The sequence below is a fragment of the Sorex fumeus genome, unplaced genomic scaffold (assembly GCF_029834395.1).
Source record: "Sorex fumeus unplaced genomic scaffold, SorFum_2.1 ptg000051l, whole genome shotgun sequence".
In the NCBI taxonomy this organism is placed as follows: Eukaryota; Metazoa; Chordata; class Mammalia; order Eulipotyphla; family Soricidae; genus Sorex; species Sorex fumeus.
Window position 1 is genome coordinate 36,975,698 of NW_026606108.1, and position 25,698 is coordinate 37,001,395.

General features: G+C 42.9%; 1 protein-coding gene across 2 annotated transcripts in view; it reads right to left on the reverse strand.

Moving 5' to 3' along the window:
- Positions 1-25,698, reverse strand: part of KLHL3 (kelch like family member 3) — a 134,608-nt gene that overhangs the window by 104,160 nt on the left and 4,750 nt on the right. For both annotated transcript variants that reach the window (XM_056124384.1, XM_056124382.1), the window contains exon 2: positions 1,583-1,702. In XM_056124384.1, coding sequence (XP_055980359.1) covers positions 1,583-1,595 — 13 coding nt within the window. In that variant the 5' untranslated portion in view covers positions 1,596-1,702. The remainder of the gene's footprint in view (positions 1-1,582; positions 1,703-25,698) is intronic.

The window sequence follows — 25,698 nt, forward strand, 5'->3', positions numbered from 1 at the left end:
CCATAATTCCTTTTAAAAACACTTATGCAGACCTGCTACCTGGCAGGCACCTTTTATGATCCTCCATCATAAAATCTATTTGTAGTAAAAAAGATAACTTTCCTTGATCTATTTACATGTTTAATTTTGTATGCCCAGAAATCTATCCCAGTACCTAACCAGTGCCTCCTGCCCATCTTTGGCTGACAGACTCAAAGAATTTATGATTTATCAGGAGTTAAAGATCAAAATGGTTCAGAACTTGCCCCTAATGTCAGAAATCTCATGAGAGCAAAAACAACTACAACTCACAACAGAATGACAAGAAACAGAAAAATATGGCATAGGCTAGGAAACACCTGAGTGCTTTGGTAAAGAAGCTATTGTAAAAACAGCCTTTGTACAGTAAGATTGTACAGTGTCCTGACTTGTCTTGCAAGCTCACCAGACATGCATACTAGCCTTACCAGTAGCCTTCACAAGACCATCATTAGTTCAGGGAGGATGAATATGTCTGCATTTCATTTCTATCTCTGCAGACTAAAACTGTAGTTAAGAAGTTTGGTGTTCTAGTCATGCAGCTGTCTTGACATGCTAAGTTCAGACCAAGGAATAAGAAGCCAAAGAAAATGCAAGGCCTCCAACCATTAATCTGCAATTATGTGTGGGTATTACAATCATTCTATGACTGGTTTGCAAGCAGCTAGCTGAGAAAAAAAAAGCAGCTAGTTGAGAAAATAATCAAGTATGTGAAGAGAAATGCTGTAACCATAAAGGATTTTCCCCCTATGACTAAGAACTAAAATAATAGATGTTAAAAGATAATAACGGGAAGCCGAAGCAATAGTACAGTGGATAGTACATTTGCCTTGCACGCAGCCAACACGGGTTCAATCTCTGTCATCCCATATGGCCCCTCAAGCACTTCCAGGAGTAATTTCTGAGCACAGGGCCAGGAGTAACACCTAGGCATGCTGACCCAAAAAAGCAAAATAATAATAATAATAATAATAATGAAGAGAGTTTTATAAAAGTCTATGTATTTCCTGTTTCTATTTAAAAGGCAAAGTCAGGCCAAAGAAAAAGACAGTAGGTAAGGCACTTGGCAGCCCACCCAGATTTGATCTCAGCAGTACCTATTGACCCTCCACTGCCCCAAGCCTGTCAGGAGTGATTCCTGAGTGCAGAGCCAGGAATAACCCCTGAACATCACTGGTTGTGGCCCCCAAGAAACAAAATATGAATGAATGAATGAATGAATGAATGAAGAGGGGAAGTCAAGGGGCCAGAAAGATAGTACATTGGGGAAGGCACTTGCTTTGCATGTAGTGGACCCAACATTGAACCCTCACACCACATATGGTCCCCTGAACAGCACCAAGAACCATCACTGAACAAAGATCCAGAAGTAAACCCTGAGTACCATCAAACACAGACCAAAATCAAAATTAGAAAGAAGAGAAAGCTGAGTGTCTGAGAGTAGAAAGAGGGAACAACTGAATTCAATAACTTGTGGAGTTCTGACTTCTGTTCTCAGCCTCTAATGACATTCATCCAACAACAAATTTCTTCCAAAAGGGCACAGGGAAAATAGGAAAAGTACCTCCGCAATTCATTCATAACCTTGAACGCCTTCCCCATGTGGGCAGAGTTGACAGTGATCGTCCTCTGGTTCTTCTCATCATCCCCAGTCTGTATCGGGGGCTGGGAGCTCGGCTTGATGCTGTGAACAGGAAGGGAGTGGGAGGAGAAAGAGAGGATTACATGTTGATAAACCATTCATCCAACTGCCATATGTCCATGTATTTGCCACCCACCACTGGCATCTGTCAGCCAGTTCTCTTAACCACAGACCCAGCAGGGAAGGAAATGCATTGGGTTAGGATTTCCCAGCACAAAGTGCTTTCTTCTGGTGGAAGTCAGTTCCCAGCTCATCTCTGTGTGGTACTTTGTGGGAGACCCTTAGCCTCTACCTCCCATCTCCTTAGTGGTGGGGAAGGAATGTGGGGGAGACTAAGCACCGTACCATTTAATTCAACAGCTATTTGTTCTGTTCGGGTTTTTTTATTTTATTTTATTTTAGGCACTATGGTTCACAATACTGTTAATGGTTCCTTACTTAAATCATTCCAGTACCACACACTCACTCCACCAGTGTCCACTTCCCACCACCATTGTCCCAGTGTCCTTCCACTCACCCATGGTAAGTTTCCTACTGAAGACCAGCTCTCAGTTTCTGTTGCCTTAGAACATGTTATTCTTCTATTATGTTTCCTTATATCCCACACATGAGAGAGATCATTCCATGTTTATCCCTCTCCTTCTGACTAATTTCACATAGCATGATACTCTCCAGGTTCATCAACCTAGTAGAAAATTGCATGGTTCCATCTTTTCTTATATCTGAGTAGTATTCAACTATGAGTATGTACCATATTTTTACCCAGTCTTCTGTTCTTGAACACTTGGGTTGTTTCCAGATCTTGGCTATTATGAAGAGTGATGTAGTGAACATAGGGTGCAAAATGCTTTGAATAGAGTTTTTGGGCTCTTAGATAAGTGAAATGGTTTTTTGTTGTTGTTGTTCACAGTAATTTATTATACTCAACATTCCAACACCCAATCCCACCATCATTGCACCTTTCCACCACCATTATTTCAAATTTTCCCCAAAACCACCCAAGCCTGCCCCAGTATCAGTCCTAAATGATTTATTTTGCATTGCTTGTTATGAATTCACTAAAAATGATCCCCAAAAGTTTCCTTAGAAGGTGTGTGAAGATTGATGTATAAGCCCTTGTATGAGAGATCACTAACATGTTGTATAGATTGAGCCAAGTGTGCTAATATTATTTTAATCGAGATTGACCTCCTTCTACTTTACATCCCATTCAATGTGATGTGCTACTCCTGGTACATCAGTGGTATTGAGTATGGGAGGCAGTTTGTGGGCATGACTGTCAGGGTCCCAGAACAACAGAGAGATGGGGAGGAGGTTGCCATCCCTAACTCTATGAGAGCCTAGAGATTTTCAGTCACAAAACACGCATACCTGAGTTTTTCAACAGATTTACTCATGTGTTAGGCTTGTCTGAGCCTGTGGAGAAAGGTCTTGAGCATGGTGGCAATTGGGTTCTAGAGGTTTTCACCGGGGCTCTGTTTGGGTAGGTGGTTCGTGCACCCACCCTAACTCTGGGTGCCTGAGATATAAGATTCAGCCTAGTGTGAGGTCTGGAGTCATCTCTCAAAATTGCTTTGTCAGGCAGAGCTGCAGACAAATGGAACAGGGTTTAATATACTGACATTTCCCCCCAAACATATGATCATCTAATCTTTGACAAGGGAGCAAGAAATGTGAAGTGGAGCAAGAAAAGCCTATTTAACAAATTGTTCTGGCAAAACTGGATGACCACATGCAAAAAAAATGGACTCAGATCTCTGCCTAACACCATGTACAAAAGTAAGATCAAAATGGATTAAAGACCTCAACATCAGACCGGAATCCATAAGGTATTTTGAAGACAAGGTTGGCAAAACCTTCCATGACCTTGAAGCTAACGATGTCACACAACTGGTCAAGCAAATGAAAAACGAGATAGACAAATGGGACTATCCTAAACTAAGAAGCTTCTGCATCTCAAAAGAAACAGTGATCAAAATACAAAGACAGTCTACAGAATGGGAAAGGATATTCGCCCAATACACATCCAACAAGGGGTTGATATCAAGGATATACAAAGTACTGGTTAAACTCCACAAGAAGAAAAATTCCAACCTTATCAAAAAATGGGGCGATGAAATGAACAGAAACTTTCTCAAAGAAGAAATCCGAATAGCTAAAAGGCACATGAGAAAATGCTCTAAATCATTAATCATCAGGGAGATGCAGATCAAAACAACAATGAGATATCAACTCACACCACAGAGACTGGCCCACATCCAAAAGAACAAAAGCAACCAGTGTTGGCATAGATGTGGCGAGAAAGGGACACTCCTTCACTGCTGGTGGAAATACCGACTGGTTCAGCCCTTTTGGAAAACGGTATGGACGATTCTCAAAAAATTAGAAATTGAGCTCTCATTTGACCCAGCAATACCACTCCTGGGAATATATCCCAGAGAGGCAAAAAAGTATAGTCAAAGTGACATCTGCACTTGTTTGTTCATTGCAGCACTGTTTACAGTAGCCAGAATCTGGAAAAAACCTGAATGCCCGAGAACAGATGACTGGTTAAAGAAACTTTGGTACATCTACACAATGGAGTACTATGTAGCTGTTAGAAAAGATAAAGTCATGAAATTTACGTATAAGTGGTACTACATGAAAAGTATCATGCTAAGCCAAATGAGTCAGGAAGAGAGAGACAGACATAGAAAGATTGCGTTCATCTGGGGATCATAAAGTAACAAAATAGGATACTAACACCCAAGAATAGCCGAGATAAGTAGCAGGAGGTTCACTCCATGGCTTGGAGGCCAGCCGCACATGCTAGGGGAAAAGTCAGCTCAGATAGAGAAGGGAGCACCAAATAATGGGTGTTGGGAGGATCCTCCCAGGATGGGAGATGTATGCTGAAAGTAGACTATAGACTGAACATAATTTCCACTCAATGCCTCTTTTGCAAACCACAGCACCAAAAGGAGAGAGAGAATAAAAGGGAATGCCCTGCCACAGAAGCAGAGTGGGATAGGGGGATGGGGGGTTGGAGGGATACTGGGATCAGTAGTGGTAGAAAATGAGTACTGGTGGAGGGATGGGTACTTACTGTATAATTGAAACACAAGCACAAAAATTTGTAAGTCTACAACTGTACCTCATGGTGTTTCACTAATAAATTTTTTTTTAAGTACAAAAATAATAAACTAATACAAGTAAAATAAAATTGCTTTGTCATATGAAAGCTCAATCCCTAATTTTTTTAGAAGTGTCTGTATTGTTTTCAAAAAAGCCCTCATAACCAGCTATAGAAAACAAAGTATTTCACAATGTCTTTTCAGCAATTCTGATTGTTGGGGGGGAAATTCTAAACAATAATGGTGCATCTTTTGTTGAGATAATGAATGTAATCAATGTAGAGAAGAGTTGGGTGGAGATCATCTGCCTCACAGGCATTGGGAGGGGTGGGAGGGGGGTATATTGGGGTTCTTGGTGGTGAAAGGTGAGCACTGGTGAAGGGAAAGGTGTCTGATCATTGTATGACCGGACTTAGACCTCAAAGCTTTGTAGCTTTTCCCGCAGTGATTCAATAAATAAATATAAATAAATAAATAAAATTATGAAAAAAATTTAAAAAGTAAGGTGGAGTTCATGCCCAATTCAATCAGCTAATCAGTGGCTGAATAAACAGCAGTACTCCTACATTAAAAAAAAAAAGCCTGGAGTAGTTGACATTCCCACTGGCAGTGAATGAAGGTCCCTATTTCCTCACATCCATGCCAATACCGAGCTATCTGTTCTCTGTGTGAACATTTATTTGAGTCTATTAAGTGCCCAGCGCTCTATTTAAATTTAAGGAAAAAACATAACAATAAACAAGGTGCAGTTACTGCTATCAGAAACTTTAGAGTTCAGTGGAGGAAAAAGCCAAGTAAACATTTGTACTCCGTATTTTAAGTAATTAAGTATCTTAATATTTATTCATGATTTTATAGGAATTAAAGAAGTACAGAGGATGGGCAACTCTCCAACTGCTGGCAAGCTGAAAATAAACTTCCTAGAAGCTAAAAAAGAGGTGGGTAGAGAAATAGTAAGGAGATGCAGAAACTAGCCGGGTAAAAAGGAAGATGGACAGCAAACTGGCAGAGGAAACAGTACGCAGGGAGACCTACAAAAAAGAAGGCCAAGGTGTTCAAAGTAAGGATAGAAGACTGCGCAGTCCTGAGTGGCAACGTGCATGCAAAGTTAAGTAGTTTGGATTTCATTCTGAAATAATAAAAAGCCATCAAAGGGCTTTAAACACAGAAGTGGGGCAGGCAGCAGGTGACCAGAGTCATAGGAAGATGGGGACAAAAACAGTGGAAACACTTAGGGGAAGCCATAATCCCATAGAAAGACAAGAAACTGCAATTGTTACTAAAATAAAGGTTATCTACATGGACTAAAATATCAAGAGCTTGGGTGGGGATGGGAACCAGTACCTCAAATGCATGAGATCTGGATTCCATCTCTGGCACCAGGCATGGCAGACACCTTGACCAGAGCAATCCTTGAGCAAAGTGCTGGAGTAGATCCTAAGCATTACAGGGTGCAGCCCAAAAACAGAAACAAAAACTGAAAGCTTAGTAACTTTTCCCACAGTGATTCAATAAATAAATATAAGAAGAAAAATTTAAAAAAAAATAAAAATTTAAAAAAGCTAGAAAGAAATGAACAAGTGTAACTCAAAATCTCGACACCTCAACACTGAAGGCAAAGCACTCAAACTCCTTTGGGATGCAGCTAGATGTCCAACTAGCCCTGAGCAATATAATTAAACTTTATGGAAAAAATTCTGAAGAATGAATAAGGAAAGTACTTTCTCTCCAAACTAATAAAACTATTCAGCACCAAGATCAAGTCTGGGACCTTGGACTTACCTCTATTTCGACTGGGCTGAGAACCAAACCTTCTCCATTTGCTATAGATTTGGGGATCTCCAGGTCACTCCAATTCTCAGGCTTTCTCTTGAGGGTCTCTGTTCGGACTACCAGTCAGCCTTGCAAACTGGATGTTATGATTAAGAGAGTGTTTCAGATACCAAAGAGTCCCTCTAGATATCAAAATGGGATCTGTAAGTACTAGCACACGGGAAACCAATCAGCATGCCAGCCCCACAGCTTGCTGCTGCTGCTGCTGCTGCTGCACTCTTTCTTTGGCTTCCTTTTCCCCTGTCAGTTCAACATGCAAATGTAAACCAAGGGCATCTGAAGTGTGGAAGTGCTGACATTTCTGATGCAAAGAAGTTGGCTGAACACAGTGCCATAAACAGCAACAAAGGCTGTGTCTTTCAGGAAATAAAGAAGACCTCAAAACATAAAATGTGGTCAAAGTGAGGAAGATCTAGTAAAGATGAAAAATTAAGGGTTTGATCCTAGGCGCCCTATTGATCCCGATCACCACTGGGAACAACTTCTGAGCAGAGTCAAAAGTAGAGTAAGCACTGCGTGGTGTGGCCAAAAAACAAACAAACAAACAAAAGAGGACTTTGGGTCAGAGAGCTAGACCAATGGGCTGCACACATGTGCTGCATGCAAGCTTGATCCCCAAACCACAGAGCCCAAGCATCCCAGGGACAACTACCAAGCACAGAGCTGGCAGTAGCCCCTGAGAATGGCCAGGTTTGGCCCCAAATACAAAAATATATAAAGAAAAACTTCATGAAAATAACCCCACCAAACAGGATGAGGGATATAAGGCAAAGAAAGGGCTAGAACACATGCTTTGCATACAGAGGTCCAGATTTGCTCCCTGGTACCACATGATTCTCCAAGCACTGCCAGAAGCAATCCACAAGCACTGAGCAGGATTACAGGTGTGACCCAATAAAACACAAGAAAAATTTAAAAAGTCAGGGGCCAGAGAAATATTACAGCAGGTAAGGCCCTTGCCTCGCATGTGGCTGACCCAGTTCAATCCCTAGTACCGCATATGGTTTCCTCAAGCCCCACTGGGAGTGATCCCTGAGCACAAAGCAAGGAGAAAGGCATAAGCACCACTATGTGTAATGCAAAAACAAACAAAAAACCTGTAAATCCCACAATGAGTCTGAAGAAATACCACTGTGGCCCAGAGCGCTGGCCCTAAAGAGTTTAAATCCCCAGTGTCCCATGTACACCAAGCATCTTCCTGGCAGCCGTGCTGCCTGCACCATAAGCAATTTCAAGCTCCAGCACAGCCAGCTGTGTGTGAGCACTATAACTAAAAAGATGTGTGAGCACCTCAGCCAGACAGTGCAACCCCCGGCAAACACGTGTGTGAATCCCACAAAGACTTCCTCGGCAGGTGCCACAGCCACACCCTATATGTCTTGATTTAGAGTGGGAACCCCAGGAAGCTTGTGATCAAGTCCACAAGTGCAAAGTGCAAACCCTCAGAGTAGTGTGACTGTACAAGCAGCAAACGCACAAGCCCCAACATGCACCACAGTAAAACTGTGTGAGCGCCAGGGCCAGGTGTACGTGTGACCCCACATCATCACAACAACAACAAAGGGCAGAGGGATGGCAAAGGATTAAAAAGTGAATAAACGAATGAAGCTCTACTAGCATAATTTAGTTAGTACCCTTCCCAACTCCAGGAATAAGAAGTGTTCAATTCCTATTTCTACTACAAATTTAGCTTTTGGTTCTTAATATTTAAGCTTTATTTTTTCTGATGCTGTTATGTCACAACATAAAAGGAGGTCTAATTTTTTTCCCACAAGTCTGACTAATTTTCCCCATCCCCTGTCATGTCACCTAAGGTCACATATCAAAGTTCCAAACTCATAAAGACCTATTGCTGGGTTCTAACCCTTCCCACTGGTCTGTTTATTATTAGCATGCTACTATGACATATCAAAAGTATTTGGATACTCTGATTTCTTTACTTTTTCATTCAAATTTTAGTATCATCTTGTCACATTCCATGAAAGATTCCAGGGGCTGGGGTCAGGACTCACTGGGCTGGAGTAAAGGCTTCACATGCAGCAGCCCATGGCTGTTCTGTCACTAGCCCTGTGTGGTTCTGAACAACAATGAAAAGGGTCAGGTGGAGGGGGAGGGAGGATTCTCATGGAGTTTTGATAGACAATGCATTGAATTTAGGGATCACTATGGATAAAGCTGACATCTTTCTGATATTGTATCTTCCCATCCATGAAAATGGAGTATCTTTCCACTTATTTATAAGGTCACTCAAATTTGTATAATTTTTGGTGCACCAGATTTAGACATTTTGGGGCCAGAGTGGCAGTACAGTAATCGGGGTTCTTGCCTTGCACATGGTTTGATCCCCAGTATCACATACGATCCCCTGAGCCCTTTCAAGAGTGATCCTTGAGCACAGAATCAGGAGCAAGCCCTCAGCACTGCCGGGTGTGGACCTATACCCCCTAAAAATTACACATTAATTAAATTTATCTTTACATATTTTATGATTTTGTTATTACACATATGTATGGTTTTGTTGCCATGATGTAATAGCAATGGTATCTTTATTTTTTTAATTTTTATTAGTGAAACACCACGAGGTACAGTTGTAAACTTATGAATTTTTTTATGTAGGAGTACTGCTATTTATTCAGCCACTGATTAGCTGATTGAACTGGGCATAAACTGCACCTTACTTTTTTATTTTTCATTTTTTGTAATCTTATTTATTGAATCACCATGAGAGCAGTTACAAAGCTTTCAGGTATAAGTCTCGGTTATACAATGAAACACCCATACCTTCACCAGTGCCCATTCTCCACCACCAAAACACCCAGTACACCCCCATCCCACACCCTCCTCCTACCTGTGGGGCAGATGAATTTTACATTACTCTCTCTCTACTTTGATCACATTCAATATTTTGACACCAGACCCACCATTATTATTTGGGATTTTACCCCAACACTCAGATCTGCTGAAAAGGCAACAGTAGACAATTTGCTTTCTATTGCTGGTTAAGAATAACATATGATGTCGTGCGGCTGCAGTAGTGGCCACGCAATTTTGAAATTCCTATATAAACTATAAAACCCAGCTCCTGGTCAAGGATATACAAAGTACTGGTTGAACTCCACAAGAAGAAAAATTCCAACCCCATCAAAAAATGGGGTGACAAAATGAACAGAAACTTTCTCAAAGAAGAAATCCGAATGGCTAAAAGGCACATGAGAAAATGCTCTACTTCATTAATCATCAGGGAGATGCAGATCAAAACAACAATGAGATATCAACTCACACCACAGAGACTGGCCCACATCCAAAAGAATAAAAGCAACCAGTGTTGGCATAGATGTGGCGAGAAAGGGACTCTCCTTCACCACTGGTGGAAATGCCGACTGGTTCAGCCCTTTTGGAAAACAGTATGGATGATTCTAAAAAAATTAGAAATTGAGCTCCCATTTGACCCAGCAATACCACTCCTGGGAATGTATCCCAGAGAGGCAAAACAGTATAGTCGAACTGACATCCATCTGCACTTGTTTGTTCATTGCAGCACTCTTTACAATAGCTAGAATCTGGAAAAAACCTGAGTGCCTGAGAGCAGGTGACTGGTTAAAGAAACTTTGGTACATCTACACAATGGAGTACTACACAGCTTTTAGAAAAGATGAAGTCATGAAATTCATACACCGGTGGTACTACATGGAAAGTATCATGCTAAGCAAAATGAGTCAGAAAGAAAGGGACAGACATAGAAAGATTGCATTCATCTGGGGAACATAAAGTAACAAAATAGGATACTAACACCCAAGAATAGCCGAGATAAGTACCAGGAGGATTACTCTATGGCTTTGAGGCCAGCCGCACATGGTAGGAGAAAAGGTAGCTCAGATAGAGAAGGGAGCACCAAATAAAGGGTGTTGGGATGTTCCTCTCAGGATGGGAGATGTGTGATGAGAGTAGACTATAGACCAAACATGACTGCCACTCAGTGTCTCTTTTGCAAACCACAGCACTCAAAAGGAGAGAGATAACAAAAGGGAATGTCCTGCCCCAGAGGTAGGGTGGGATGGCAGGATGGGGGGTGGGAGGGATACTGGGATCAGTGGTGGTGGAGAATGGGCACTGGTGGAGGGATGGGTATTTGATCATTGTATAACTGAAAACCAAGCACAAAAGTTTGTAAATCTACAACTGTACCTCATGGTGTTTCACTAATAAAAATTTAAGGGGAATAAAAAAAAACAGCTCCCCGAAGCACAGCCGTGTGACATCTTATTATCTCATTATTACTTTGGACAATCTGGCAGGTTACCGAATGTAACCTGCCCACAGGGCAGAGTCTGGCAAACTCCCCGTGGCATACCCAACATGCCAAATACCAATAACAATGATGGGCCTCATTCTCCTAACCCTGAAAGAGCCTTGAATATGGCACCTTTTAAAATTTCAGGGCTAGGGGCTGGAGCGATAGCACAGCAGGTAGGGCGTTTGCCTTGCACGCGGCCAACCCGGGTTTGATTCCCAGCATCCCATATGGTCCCCTGAGCAGCACCAGAGCACCAGACCCCTGAGCATTGCTGGGTGTGACCCAAAAAGCAAAAAAAAAAAAAAATCTCAGGGCTAGGACAAAGGAGACGTTACTGGCCTGCTTGAGGCAATCGACGAACAACAGGATGAAATTCCGAAATTCTGACAATTAATTCTGAAGAGATTTCTGCCAAAACCTGCTGGGATCCGAGATTTGTTCCTGAGTCTCTTGGATCATGGCCATTAAGCAGCTTGATCAGGAGCCAGAAAGGCTGTTTGTGGGCAGCGACTTGGGGTCTCATTGGGATGGGGAGGAAAGGCCCGGCTCCACCCCCATCCCATGAGGCCCAACATGTCTCGTCACTGCGGGCCCAAACTTGACTGTTCAATGGCCTCTGGAGGATGGCAGCCACCAAGCCACCAAGGGGGAACAGGTGGAAGAACATTACCCTTTCCCCCCTGGGATGGCCCAACAACAGTAACCTACTGTGCAGACAGACACATTTCTGCCAAAAGCTGCTGGGTTTCAAGATTTGTTTGTGAGTCTCTGGGATCATGGCCATTAAGCTGCTTGATCAGGAGCCAGAGAGACCATTCATGGGCGGCGACTAGGGGTCTTGTTGGGACAGGGAGGAAAGGGCCGGCTCCACCCCCCTCCAGTGAGGCCCTGTGTGTCTCGTCACTGTGGGCCCAAACCTGACTGTCCAGTGGCCTCTGGAGGATGGCGGCCACTGGGCCGCCAGGGGAACAGGCCAAGGCACGAAACCTATTCCCACCTGGGGTGGCCCAGCGCCAGTAACCTACTGCAGGGACTGGACGCATTTCTGCCAAAAGCCGCTGGGTTCTGCAATTTGTTTCTAAGTCTCTGAGATCATGGCCAGTAAAAGGCTTGATCAGGAGCCAGAGAGGCTGTTTCGTGGGCAGAGACTCAGGGTCTCATTGGGGTGGGGTGAAAGGGCCAGCTCCACACCCATCTCATGAGGCCCCGCATGTCTCGTCACTGCAGGCCCAAACCTGACTTCCAATGGCCTCTGGTGGATGGCGGCCACCAAGCCGCCTAGGGGAAGCAGGTGGAGGGACAGCACCCTTTCTCCCCTGGGGTGGCCTGGCAACAGTAACCTACTGCGCGGTCTGGACGCATTTCTGCCCAAAGCTGTTGGGTTTCAAGATTTGTTTCTGAGTCTCTGGGATCATGACCATTAGGCAGCTTGAGCAGGAGCCAGAGAGGCTGATCATGGGCGGCAAATCAGGGTCTTGTTGGGACGGGGAGGAAAGGGCTGGCTCCATCCCCATCTCATGAGGCTCTGCGTGTCTCGTCACTGCGGGCCCAAACCTGACTGTCCAGTGGCCTCTGGAGGATGGCAGCCATGGGGCCGCCAGGGCAAATAGGCCAAGGCACTAAACCTATTCCTACATGAGGTTGCCCAGCACAAGTAACCTACTGCAGGGACTGGATGCATTTCTGCCAAAAGCCATTGGGTTTCAAGATTTGTTTGTGAGTCTCTGGGATCATGGCCATTAAGCAGCTTGATCAGGAGCCAGAGAGGCCATTTATGGGCAGCAACTTGGGGTCCCGTTGGGACGGAGAGGAAAGACATGGCTCCACCCTCATCCTGTGAGGCCCCACGTGTCTCGTCACTGCGGGTCCAAACCTGACTGTCCAGTGGCCTCTGAAGGATGGCGGCCACAGGGCCGCCAGGGGGAACAGGCCAAGGCACGAAATCTATTCCCACCTGGGTTGGCCCAGCACCAGTAACCTACTGCAGGGACCGGACGCATTTCTGCCAAAAGCCACTGGGTTTTGATATTTGTTTCTGAGTCTCTGGGATCATGGCCATTAAGCAGTTCAATCAGGAACCAGAGAGGCCATGACTCCAATTATATAGCTGAGCTGAAGTTCAGCTGAGCTGGTTTGTGGATATGTTTTCCACATACCTAATTTCTGGCCATTTACTTTCTTGGTAAACTTTGCCCCAAGTTTTTGGGGTCTGGCCAAAGGCACAGCAGCAATTTTGGGGTATCTGGAAGTCTGAAGGTGCCATCAGTCTGATGATGCAATCACCTCACAGGTACAGATTGACCTGCTGGTGGTACCATACCCCCACGAATTTTTGTGCTCGGGTTTCAATTATACAATGATTGAGTACGCATCCCTCCACCAGTGCCCATTCGCAATGGTATCTTTTTCAAATATCTTACATTTTCTGATTTTCCTTATATTTTTTGAGTGATATGGTTTATAAAGTACAGCTGATCTTTGAAATCTGATCATACATCCAGCCACCTTACCAAATGTTCCCAGTATTTATAACTATCTAGGATTCAGTTAGGTATTTTACCTAAGCAATAATACTACCTGAAAATAATGCAAGTTATCTTTTCTTCCATTTCATTTTATAAATATCTAATTCATGTTTTGGTTTTTGGGGTACAGAGAGGATTTGAGCCACACCCAACGGTGCTAAGGGCTTACTCCTGGCTCTGTGTTCTGGGGTCACTCCAGAAGATGCTTGAGGGACCATAAGCAGTACAAAGAATTTGAACCAGGGTGAGCTGTGTGCACGGTAAAGTCCTTACTCCCTATAGTATCTCTCTGGTCCCCTAATTTATTTTTGAAAGAAAATTTGTACCGCATAGGATGATCATAATGTTGACCAGCAAGCCTGCTAATAAAGTGTTGCCATCTCCTTTCCTAAGACTTTTTCTACTGTTTCCCCATTATTTATGTGGTAGGATTTTTTGATGGTATTTTTCAGGCTGGCAATGTGGTGTCGAAGTGCATGTTCTGCTTGTGTGAAGCCCTGGTTTCGATCCCAGGCCCTACTCTACCCCACCAAAAAAATAATTAGATCCTAAATGTCACTAATCAAATTAATAAAACTCCCTTGAAGGGTCATAGAGGTAGTACAATGAGTTAAGCACTTGTCTTGCATGTGGTCAAGCCAAATTTGAACCATGCAGAACCACATATGGTCCCCTAAGTACCTCAAGGAGCGATCCCTGTGCATAGTGCCAGGTGTAAATCCTAAGCACCATTGCAGAGCCAGAGGTAAGTTAAAGGGCTGAATGCATGCTAAGCATATGGAGAAGACCCAGGTTTAACCCCCAGCACCACTTGATCCCCCAAGCACTATTAGAATGACACCCCACCCTCACCTCACTAGCAGAGCTGGAATATCCTCTAAGCACTTCCAGCTGCAGTTCAAATGCCCCTCCCAAAAATTCCCCCGTGGGCCAGAGATATAGACCAATAGTAGAGCACTTGCTTGAAACCCTGGATTCAATCCCTAGCACCACCAAAAATGAAAAAGGAAGAAATAAAGAAGATACCCTTACATATAATTTTTAATTATAAAGTTACATTAGATTTTTTAAAATTTGGTGTGACTTTTTTACAAATCTAATGAAATGAACTTTTCTCTTTAACGTATTTTTTCAGGGAGTCACATCCAGCAGTAATCAGGAGCTACCCAGGCTCTGCTCTCAGGGATCCATCCCAGCAGGGCTTGGGGAACCAAATGTGGTGCCGGGGACTGAACCCATATCAGTAAGTGCAAGACAAGTACCTCACACACCACATCTCATCTCTGGCCCTCTATTTAATCTTTAAATGTGGTAAATAACCCAAATCTGTTTTCTAATGCTAAATGATTATCTGCATTCCTAGGATAAGTCCAGAGACATAAACAGTATGCAAATATTCCTTATAATTACTGTCTTCAAATCATGGCGAGGCTTAAAAGCCAGAAAAATAAAATATAATTTGGTCTCCATCAAGTAACCACGTAAGGCTGTGACAAGGGACTAATCAGATTAGAGCTCTTGAAGGTCCTGTGGATGACAGCGTAACTTCCATTAATTACACACATACAGGACAGATGGAACCATTTGGGAAGCAATGACAACAACCTCCACTAAGACTTGTGAGCAGGAAGCCTTGTTCTTCCTTACTGTGTTGCTCTTTGTGTTTTTTCAGCCTTCCACAATGGTCCACTAGTGATGTCTCTCTGTTAATATACTTTGTTTAACAAAAGATCTCAAAACTACATTTCCTGCTATCAGAGGATGACAATGTTCAACATAATGCAAATCACAATAAAATCTACCTAAAATAAAAAACGACTTAATAACCATAGGGCTGCTAGTGAAAGGATATCTGGTTTCTCAATCCCTTTCAGTCTTGATGCAGGGGCAAAATCACACACACACACACACACACACACACACACACACACAAGATCTCCAGATCCCTAGTTTCTAGGAGGCACAAATTTCTGGCAATTCATTGAGCTATTTCCTATTTCCAAGGAGCAAGTAAGAAAGGGTCTGAGAATTCAGAGAAGTTAAGAATCCTGGAAAAGTAGTATGTGGCAGATAGGAGATCTGAGCTCAGGTGTCCTTGACTTGAAATCCAAGGTATTTCCACTACAGCCTGCCTTCTCAGCAGTATAGCATGCCTATGCGCAAATGAAGACACACGTGTGCACACACACAAACACACATACAGAACCTAAGATGATGTATCAAGTCTACTAAATCCCTCCATTCCTTTTCCTACGCCTTCTTCCCTCCATTAATACACATCTTAAAAATCCTACTTAGAAACACACACACACACACACACACACACACACACACACACACAACCTAAGCAGAGTGAGCCGCAAACTATTTTCCACTGGAAAGTATTTATCAGTAAATGCCCTTACTCTAAGCATACAGTGTCTGAGTTCCCTAAGAACAGAGAAATTCCAACTCTGACCCATGCTGAAGTCTCAGACCCTTTTAAAATCATCACCATACAAAAACAATAAATAAGACCACAAGTTTCAAGAATTCTCGCCTTGCCCAACTGAGGAGATACTCAGTCTCCAGAATTTAAGGTTCTGGCAAAAGATCTGATTCTAATTCTCTCCAGTGTCAACAGTCATCTAAATAACCTTTCCCCCACCCCCACCCCCAATCCTAAAGCTGCTAACAGCAGAGCTTTCATCTGTTCTCAGCTGTTCAGAGTTTCAGTATGATTTTACTGAGTCATACTGAAGATTCAAATGGGTCAGCCACAATAGAAGCTATGAAAAGATATGGGTCAGGCAGAATCTGTACTCTTTCTTATAGGATGATACAGAAACTGTCATCAAAGCCATATTTTTTTGCATGAACTGAAGCAGAACCAGAACACATTAAACTCGTCATCCTTATCGAACTAACACATAATCATTTCACTTAATAATTTAATTAACTTCACACTGTCCTGTTATTACAAAACATAAGACACAAGCTACCATGGATGCTATGATGAACTCGCCACAGTAAATAATCCTGGCTAGCTGCTGAAAAGATCAACAACCACTTCAAGAGAAAACTAGAACCCACACCAAGAGAAAACTAGAAATTGCCTCAGACATAATTCACATGATCCCAAGTATACTGACGCCATTCAAGCTCTACTTGTGAAACAGTAAAGACTCATAGCCGTAAGAGAGGAGCCCCACGGAGGCTCTCTGCTTTTCTCCTTGAGGCCTCCATGAACTACTGGTTTTCATTCTAGGTGTTCCCTCCACATCACTACCAAAAGCTTCCTTCTGAAAGGTCACATTGATCAGATTCTCAAAGCCCACAGGTCTTTCCAGGGGATATCAGGGGCATAAATTGGAGACTATTAGTTAGTCCTCTGCTTCCTTATTCTATAAGTGGGTATCCACATTAGATTTCCTTTCAAAGAACTCTATAGCTAAGAAGTTGAAAAATCCATCAGCCTACAAACTAGTCATAATTTAGTTTGTAGGCCAAATATGTAAGCATAATTCCTCAATATCAAAGAACCCCTTGAATGAACTGAATCTAAATAATTTTTTCTCTTTTTTACGCCAATGTTTGCTGAGTACCTAGTATATACCAAATAAATGAACCACCTACTATCAACAAGATTCTCCTTCCCTTTAACCTATTTCATAATCTCCATGTCTGATCTTCCAGGATGGGTATTCTAACATGAGGCAGTATCTTCTTCTGTAAGTAGCCCTTAAATATATTAGTCCTTAGCTCTTCCTTTCCTAAACTCCTGTAGTATATGAGGCGGAAAAGGCAGACATGAAAGGGGCCTCCCCAGAGTTGTTCAGTAGGGCCAGGAGCCCTTCCTGGTGATTCTCATCAATGAGGTGAGCATTTCAATTTGAGGACTCAAGGATGTGGTGCTACATAGATTTTGTAGTGCCAGGAATTATGCAGACTACTCCAGTGCTCCCCAAGGTGACCCATGTAAATGCTTAGAGGACCATGTGGTGCTGGGGATCATATCCAGGTTAGATGCATGCAAGACATGCACCTAAGTCCATACTATTTCTCTGGCCCCTCTTACACTTTTTTAAAATTAAGATAACATATGTACAATGGTGTTGATGACTTTTGATGCATAGTTACACCACCACAGTATCAAAATTGCCTAAAACCTTCCCCACCAATGTCCTTATGTTCTATTATCACATAGAATGCTGGTCTATGTTTTAATCATGCTGGTCTGTGTTTGTTTATTTTGGGGTTTTTAGAAGCTACTCCCAGCTTCTGAGCTTGGGGTCACTCCTACCCAGTGGTATTTGGAAAACCAAGTGGTACCAGAGATCAAATACGGGCCTACTGCATGCAAAGCATGCATTCTGGCCCCTGCTCACCTTTCACTAAACAATTTAGCCCACCCATCTCACACTAAATGTGGCATTCACAGTGGACAAGAAGCATATGTCTAAGAACTCCTGCTCACTCTAGGACCACATCCATCGAACACTCTCTTTCCATACTTCTCATTGATTAATTCTGAAAGTCCTCTGCTTGCCCTTACAAGTGACAGACAGTAAAACAAGGCAGTCTGCTCAATCACTGGCAACAATTTTCAAAAAATGAAGATTGAGTTGGTGAGAGCAATAGCATAGCGTGTAGGGCATTTGCCTTGCACACGGCCGACCTGGGTTCGATTCCTCCGCCCCTTTTGGAGAGCCCCGCAAGCTACTGAGAGTATCTCACCTGCACAGCAAAGTCTGGCAAGCTACCCGTGACGTATTTGATATGCCAAAAACAGTAACAACAAGTTTCACAACGGAGATTTTACTGGTGCCTGCTCAAGAAAATTGATGAACAACCAGAGGACAGGACAGGACAGGACAGATAGAGTGGGTCTTCAAGAGTTAAGCTATACCTCTCATAGAAGCAGACTGGTGGGTTGGGAGACAATGGGGCGAAGGGCATTGGTAAAGGGAAATGAACACTGGTGAAGGGAGTGGTGTCGAGACATTTTATGTCTGAAACCCAATCATGAATAACTTTATAATTTCATGATGACTAAAATTTAAAAATAAAAGTGTAAAAAAAAATTTTCAGAGTCCAGCTATAAGAGCCAGCACACGTTTGTCACCTCAGAGCACCAGCAGGAGAGTATGCAACACAACGCTGCCCACAGAGAGAATTATCAATGCAAGAGTAATTTTACTTTTTAGTGTGTTATAACAAGCAATATAAAGCAAATAATTTTTTGCCTGCTAAAGGGGTAGTTTTGGAGTTAAAGATAAACTGGGGACATTGGTGCAGGGAAGGTCATGGTGGTAGTGGGACTGGTTACGACACTAAATGCCTGAAAGAACTGTATTATGTTCTTTGTAAACCATGATGTTTAAATAAAGTTTCAAAAAATTTAAAGAGTTAAGCAGCAAATCAACATTAAATATTAATCATGGACGTTATATATGAAAATATGCAAATTCTAAACATGAGGCCCCTTCTTGTGGCACACCACCTCCCAGGGGTTCTCCTCCTGCCCTCCTCCCCTCCTCTAACTTCCAGATCCACATGGCCACATGGTCTGCCTTCCTCCCCCACTTACATGTGCAAAGATTGTTACCACGCATCTCATGAAACCTGTGTTTTTTAATATCTATCCTCCTTGTTTCCTTGTTTCCACCTCTATCCAGGCTGTCTTCACATTCTCATACATTTCATAATTCTCAATACCCAGCCTGGGCCTTCAAAATCCCATTCATGCACTGAAAAATTGTTACTATTAAACCAAAATACTTTTTATTACCTACAAAAACCAATCTTTTGCCCTATCCCACCCAGTTCTTTCCTACAAATCTTCTGAGCCTTTTGCTTGGAAGTCCTTTGTTTCATCTTCCTCTACCACTAAGATCATTTCCCCTCACCTGCTGTTACCACAGTACTCTGTACTGCCCTCTATAAAATGTTATTAAGGCTCTATCTTCCCACACTGTGTGCTGGTAAATGTTTAACCAGTTCAATCTGCTGAGAAGAGACCTGGTTTGCAACATCTGCCCATGTCTATGGTGTAAACACTTGTACCATAGCAGAGTCTAAGCCACTGGTGCTGTCACAACAAAGGGCAGAGCAATAGCCTGCCTATAAATTCCCACACAACTTTCCCATAGACAGATAAGCAACATTGGTTTAAAGGTGAAAATAATAGTAAAATAATAATGAGATGAAAAGTTTTGACTATTATTCATATATGGGGCTTTTTTACATAATGAGTAGATTTCACATTTTAATTTTGAATAAGAGCTGTATTTACTGACTCACAGAATTCCTAAAACTCTGGCAAGTAGCTCTTACATGTGGGTGAGTATGGCACTCCCATCCAAGCTGCCTACCCTGGACTTTGAACCCGTAAGAAACAGGATGGCGTCTTGTTTTCCTTTATATTCTTAATGTCTGGCACCTGGCAGGTGCTCAGTAAAAGTTGACTGGATAAATATATGGAGACCTAAGGATATAAGACATAACCATAACATTCCATCCTTTTTCACTTTCTCTCATTAAAATAAATTTGTTTCCATCCCTCTTCCATCACATGCTGGTGAAACAGAAAAGAAAATCAGCTTGAGCTGGAAAAGAGAGAAGAAAGGAAGAACTGCTTCTTACTGGGGCCACTGTTAGGCTCTGTCCATAGCTGAGGAAAATTCAGGCAATAAATGGGGAGGAAAGGACACCAGAAAGCACACCAGTGGGGCAGGAAAGAGAAAGCACTATAAGTGCACAGATCATGACTGGCTATCAAGAGGATAAGGAGCAGCTCCTGAGCACCAAAAAATGATGAGAGAGTCAGGGATGGGGCCAGGAGATAGAACGTGCTGCCGACAGTTGGGAACTAGGGCCTCTCCCTGGAAAAGTCATGAAGAGAAACAAAGATTGGGAGGATACTGGACTACATACTGGACCAGATACACAGACCTCAACTACATTATGTGCAAACAGAAGAAAGAGAAGCAAAGATAATGGTGAAACAAACATATAGTATAAGACTATGCCAAATGCGCTAAAATACCTTAACAAAGTGTCCTTTATAAAGTGAAACTAAACAATAAATGGAAACCATGCAGAGGAAACCCTTGGTCCACCTTATGCCATGCTAGTTAGGAAGGAAATAACTTACCCACCAGCATTGGTCATATGGGCAGTCTCAAAGTAGATACTTGTATGATAACCTTGAATGTCAGAATGTCAGAACTCAGTCCCCAACTCACTTTGCAACCTTTTGGTTGATCTGGCTCTCCCATGGTTCTTCTTCAGAAAAAAAGAAAGTAGTAGTAGGCCCTCGGGAACCAATGCTAAAAACAGTTGCTACTCTTTACAATAGCCAGAATCTGGAAAAAACCTGAGTGCCCGAGAACAGATAACTGATTAAAGAAACTTTGGTACATCTACACAATGGAGTACTATGTAGCTGTTAGAAAAGATCAAGTCATGAAATTTACATACAAGTGGTACTACATGGAAAGTATCATGCTAAGTGAAATGAGACAGAAAGAGAGGGATAGACATAGAAAGATTGCATTGATCTGGGGAACATAAAGTAACAAAATAGGAGACTAACACCCAAGAGTGGCCAGGATTAGTGCCAGGAGGTTTGCTCCATGGCTTGGAGGCCAACCGCAATGCTAGGGGAAAAGGGAGCTCAGATAGAGAAGGGAGCACCAAATAAAAGATGTTGGGAGGATCCTCTTAGGATGGGAGAAACATGCTGAAAGTAGACTATAGACCAAACATGATTGCCACCCAATGCCTCTTTTGCAAACCACAACACCCAAGAGGAGAGAGAGAACAAAAGGGAATGCCCTGCCATAGAGGCAGGGTGGGGTGGGGGGGTGGGGGGGTGGGAGGGATACTGGGAGCACTGGAGGTGGGGAATGGGCACTGATGGAGGATCGGGTACTCAATCATTGTATAACTAAAACCCAAGCACAAAAATTTGTAAGTCTAAAAAAATAAAATAAAATAAAATAACATAAATAAATAACCTGGCCCCCTGGCGCCGTGTAATCCCATCAACGGCCAAGACTCAGAGACTACAAAATGCAGCTCCTGGAACCGCGCGGCCGCGAATCAGAACATCTTTTTATGATATCTCATTATCTCATTCCTACTCTGGACAAACTTGCAGGCTATCGAATATAGCCTGCCCACAGGGCAGAGTCTGGCAAACTCCCCGTGGCGCACCAAATATGCCAAATACCAGTAACAATGATGGGTCTCATTCTCCTAAAGAGCCTTGAATATAATCTCAAGGCTAGGATGAAAGAGACGTTACTGGGGCCTGCTCGAGCCAATCGACGAATAACAGGATGATGAAATGAAATGAAATGAACATAAATAAATAAATAAAAACAGTTGCTACAGCAAAAAGCCAGCACTCTCACTAGAGTACTTTAGGTTCCCCCAGGAAGAGTTCATCAGCCAGACTCTTGATTCTCCAAATCTGAGCAGCAAAGCGAACACAGACAAGATAGAATTTCTTAACCTACAGGGCTCTAGGCAAACTACACATTTAAGTGACTAACTTTGGAATTGTGAAAGACCTGTCACCGGAAGATGTCCCGACAGCAGGGGTCCAGACACATAGCACAGTCCTGTCACCAAGACACACCAGCTAGGTCAGGGAAGTAGCTCAATGGTAGAGGCACATGCTTGGTATGTGTGAAGCTCCAGGTTGAATTACTGCAGGAAAGGGGAAGGAGTAAGGGAAGGGAAAGGAGAAAGGGAAAGGGAGTAGAAACAGGAAGAGGTAAGGGAAGGGAAAGGAGAAAGGAAAAGGAAAGGGGGAAGGGAGAGGTGAAGGGGAAAGGAAAGGAAGGGGAGGGAAACACTCTCTACACATGGTTGCTAGGACCCCATGTTCTTCAACTCCTGCAGTGCTGTCACCTCATCACAATATCAGGCTGACTCCCCAATTTCCCTAATAACTTATGAAAGACAGGTGCCAGTATCCCACTCCTGGGCGACATTTAACAATCACCATTTACAGAAAGTTGACAACTCCATTTATCATCTCATCTTGTCAGCCAAACAACCTCAATGGGGTAGTTACCACTATCACGTGAGGCACTGAAGTAAAATCTGCTCATGGAGCAACTAAGAAAAGAACTGACATTCAAATCCAGGTTCATGTGACTCAGGCCTATGCTTTTAGTAGCAATGACCATGGTCTTAGGCTCATGCCCACAGCCCATTATGTCAAGGGGCTTATGTCTCACTCTGAGGTTCTTCCATATGGCCAAACCAGGTCAAAGGCAAAAAACAGAAGCCTCTGGGACCTGTGACGTAGCACAGCATCGTACCACTTGTAATTTAGTCCCTGGGTTGTGAGAAATTGCAGTGTGTATTGAAGTCATTATTATTAATCACACAGAACTTGGAGTTTTCACACAAGCCCATCATGATTCACCAAGGCTGGCCAGCAGCTGCTGCCATGCCCATAATGTACCCTTTCAAAAACAAACTCAGGAACTTGGATGTTACTAATCACATTCCTAAGAACCCAATTCACAGACTATTTCCTTGAAAACCTAGGGGGAGAAATCTCTTAAATGAACTATGTATAAATGTAAGATAAAGAGAAACACTTAAATTCCGTCAACTAGAATCAAACAAGAAAAGAGAAAAACCAAGAAATTTTGGATTCTGAGTTTTGATGCTACAATGGACTCCTCTAAGTTAAAAAGAAAATTCTGGAAAGTTGTACTGAGACTAAAAAAATCCTTACAAATTATTAGATGCTTTAGAGATTTCTGGTTTGAGAAACACTAAACAAATTTAATAGGAAAAAAATCTCAGAATTAAAAAGCTTTAAAGTAATTTTTAATTTTTTTAAATTATTCTAACTTGGTTTTAGGATTCACCAAGAACTTAAAAAAAAAGTCAATTTTATATCAATTAAAGTACTTGCTTTAGAAAACATACACCAAAATATTACTGTCCTGATCTGCATTTACAATCTAAACTCTAACAAAGCAAAATCCTAAAAACCCAAATCTGGGTGTGGGAGAATCAAGAGGTCTCTCTCATTGATTTTGTTTGTTTTTAAGGTTAAAAAACTTACTTCACAAAAAAAAATTCCCAAAATAGAAAATTTGGTTTCAGTTACGATTGAAACGCACATCTTCTTCAGGAAGCAGTGGTGCCTGGGATTTTTTTTTTTCTTTTTGGTTCACACCCAGCAATGCACAGGGGTTACTCCTGGTTCATGCACTCAGGAATTACTCCTGGCCGTGCTTGGGGGACCATATGGGATGCTGGGAATCAAAGCCAGGTCGGCCGCATGCAAGACAAACACCCTACCCGCTGTGCTATCACTTCAGCCCCCGGATGCCTGTTATTTCTTAAAAGCCTCTGTCCATGTTTGCAAGGGGCAAGAGAGGATCCCAGCACATGCTCAGGCAAAGAGAAAGGCCAGGAGGCTCACCACTTGCCCTTGTCTGGATCCTGCCAGTATTGTGCCTGGCATAGGAACTCAGAATTCAGAAATCATCAGTTTTCTAAGGCAAGCCATCTCAGAAAGCAGGATCAATCTGTTTCTGGATCAAGGGCAGGAAAATCAGCTCCCTCTCACTCTGAAGGTCTCCGAGGTCCAGGCACAGGCCTGCCTCAGTAAGAAGGATCCATTTTCTCCCTGAACAGAGGCTGACAGCACCAGCCCACAGCACTATGCTGGACAGATGGTGCTCTCTGCAAGCAAGGGCACCCTTTGAAAACCACCATAAGTATAAGAAAACGGAACAACCATCTTCTCGTTTTTATAAAGTTTCTTTAAAAGGTTGTTCTCTGCAAATGGTTCGCGTACACCAGACCTTGGGCTAGGACTTTAAAAGTCACTAAAAGCCAGGGGGCTGGAGCAATAGCACAGCAGGTAGGGCGTTTGCCTTACACGCGGCCGACCCGGGTTCAATTCCCAGCGTCCCATATGGTCCCCTGAGCACCGCCAGGGGTAATTCCTGAGCACAGGAGTAACCCCTGTGCATCGCCAGGTGTGACTCAAAAAAAAAAAAAGTCACTAAAAGTCAGCAAAATGGCTCAAGTGGAAGAACATACACCTTGTGTGGACAAGACCCTGAGTTTGATCCCTGGCACCTCTGACTCCTTGAGCACTGCCTCAAGCCACCAAGTATGCCCCCCATAAAAATAAATTATGACTAAAGCACAGTGTACAAAGTTTGTCTTTCAATGATTTTGTTTTTGTTTTTGTTTGGGGGCCCCACCTGGTGATGCTACCGTGTTGCTCCTCCTTACTGAGGCAGGCCTGTGTGGACCCCAGAGAGCTTCAGAGCCACAGGGAACTGACTTTCCTGCCCTTGATCTAGGCTCTGCTCTCAGGAATCACTCCTGGCAATGCTCAGAGGATCATATGGGATGCCGGGTATCAAACTCAGGCTGACCGTGCACAAGGCAAACACTTTACCTGCTGTACTATCCCTCTAGCCCCAATTTTAATCAATTTCTAAGGCTCAGCGACACTAAGTACATTCGTATGTGTAGCCATCACCATTCGTCTTCAGAACATCTTCATTTTCCCAAACTGGAATTCTATTCCCATTAAACATTCCCATTAAATAGTAATTCACCCCAATCTTTGGCTACCACCCTTCCACTTTCTGTCTCTATTAATTTTGCTATTGTAGGTGTCTCATGTAAGCTGGGCATTATTTAATTCTTTCCAGAAAGCTGATTTCCAGAACTGAAATAAAATTCCATTAGCAAGAATAAGTGCTGTTCTCAAAGTTGATCAGTTCTACATAAACACATGCTTACACAACCAAATTAACCACTGTAGAGCTGAGAGCCGGAAACCATTTTCCTTCACAAAATAAAAGTCAAGGCCAAAAAAGATGAAGCGCAAAAGCAGAGCACTTGCCTGGCATGCATGAGGACCTGGGCTCCATCCCAGTGCCACGAAAAAAAGAAACGTAAGTCGAAGTCATCTTCATCTCACCAATCAACCCGAAAAGAAGGGAAACTCAGCATCAGGGGGCCTGGTAAAGAGTAGGAAAGCTAAGGGGACAAAGCAAAGATAAGTGGAAACTCACAGATTCTTTTAATACTGTGGCCTAAGTTTCAAAGCCCTAATATTAGGCTATGAAACTAAGGACTAAGACTGAGAAGAGCCAGCTGGAAGTGGGTGTACATGCCCAGCAAGGCCTGAGTTCAACCCCTCAACACCGCAGGGCCTCCCAAGCACACTGTATATAGCCCAACAGTCTCATTTTTTTAACTTTTCTTTGGAGGAATAAGGGGGCTTAG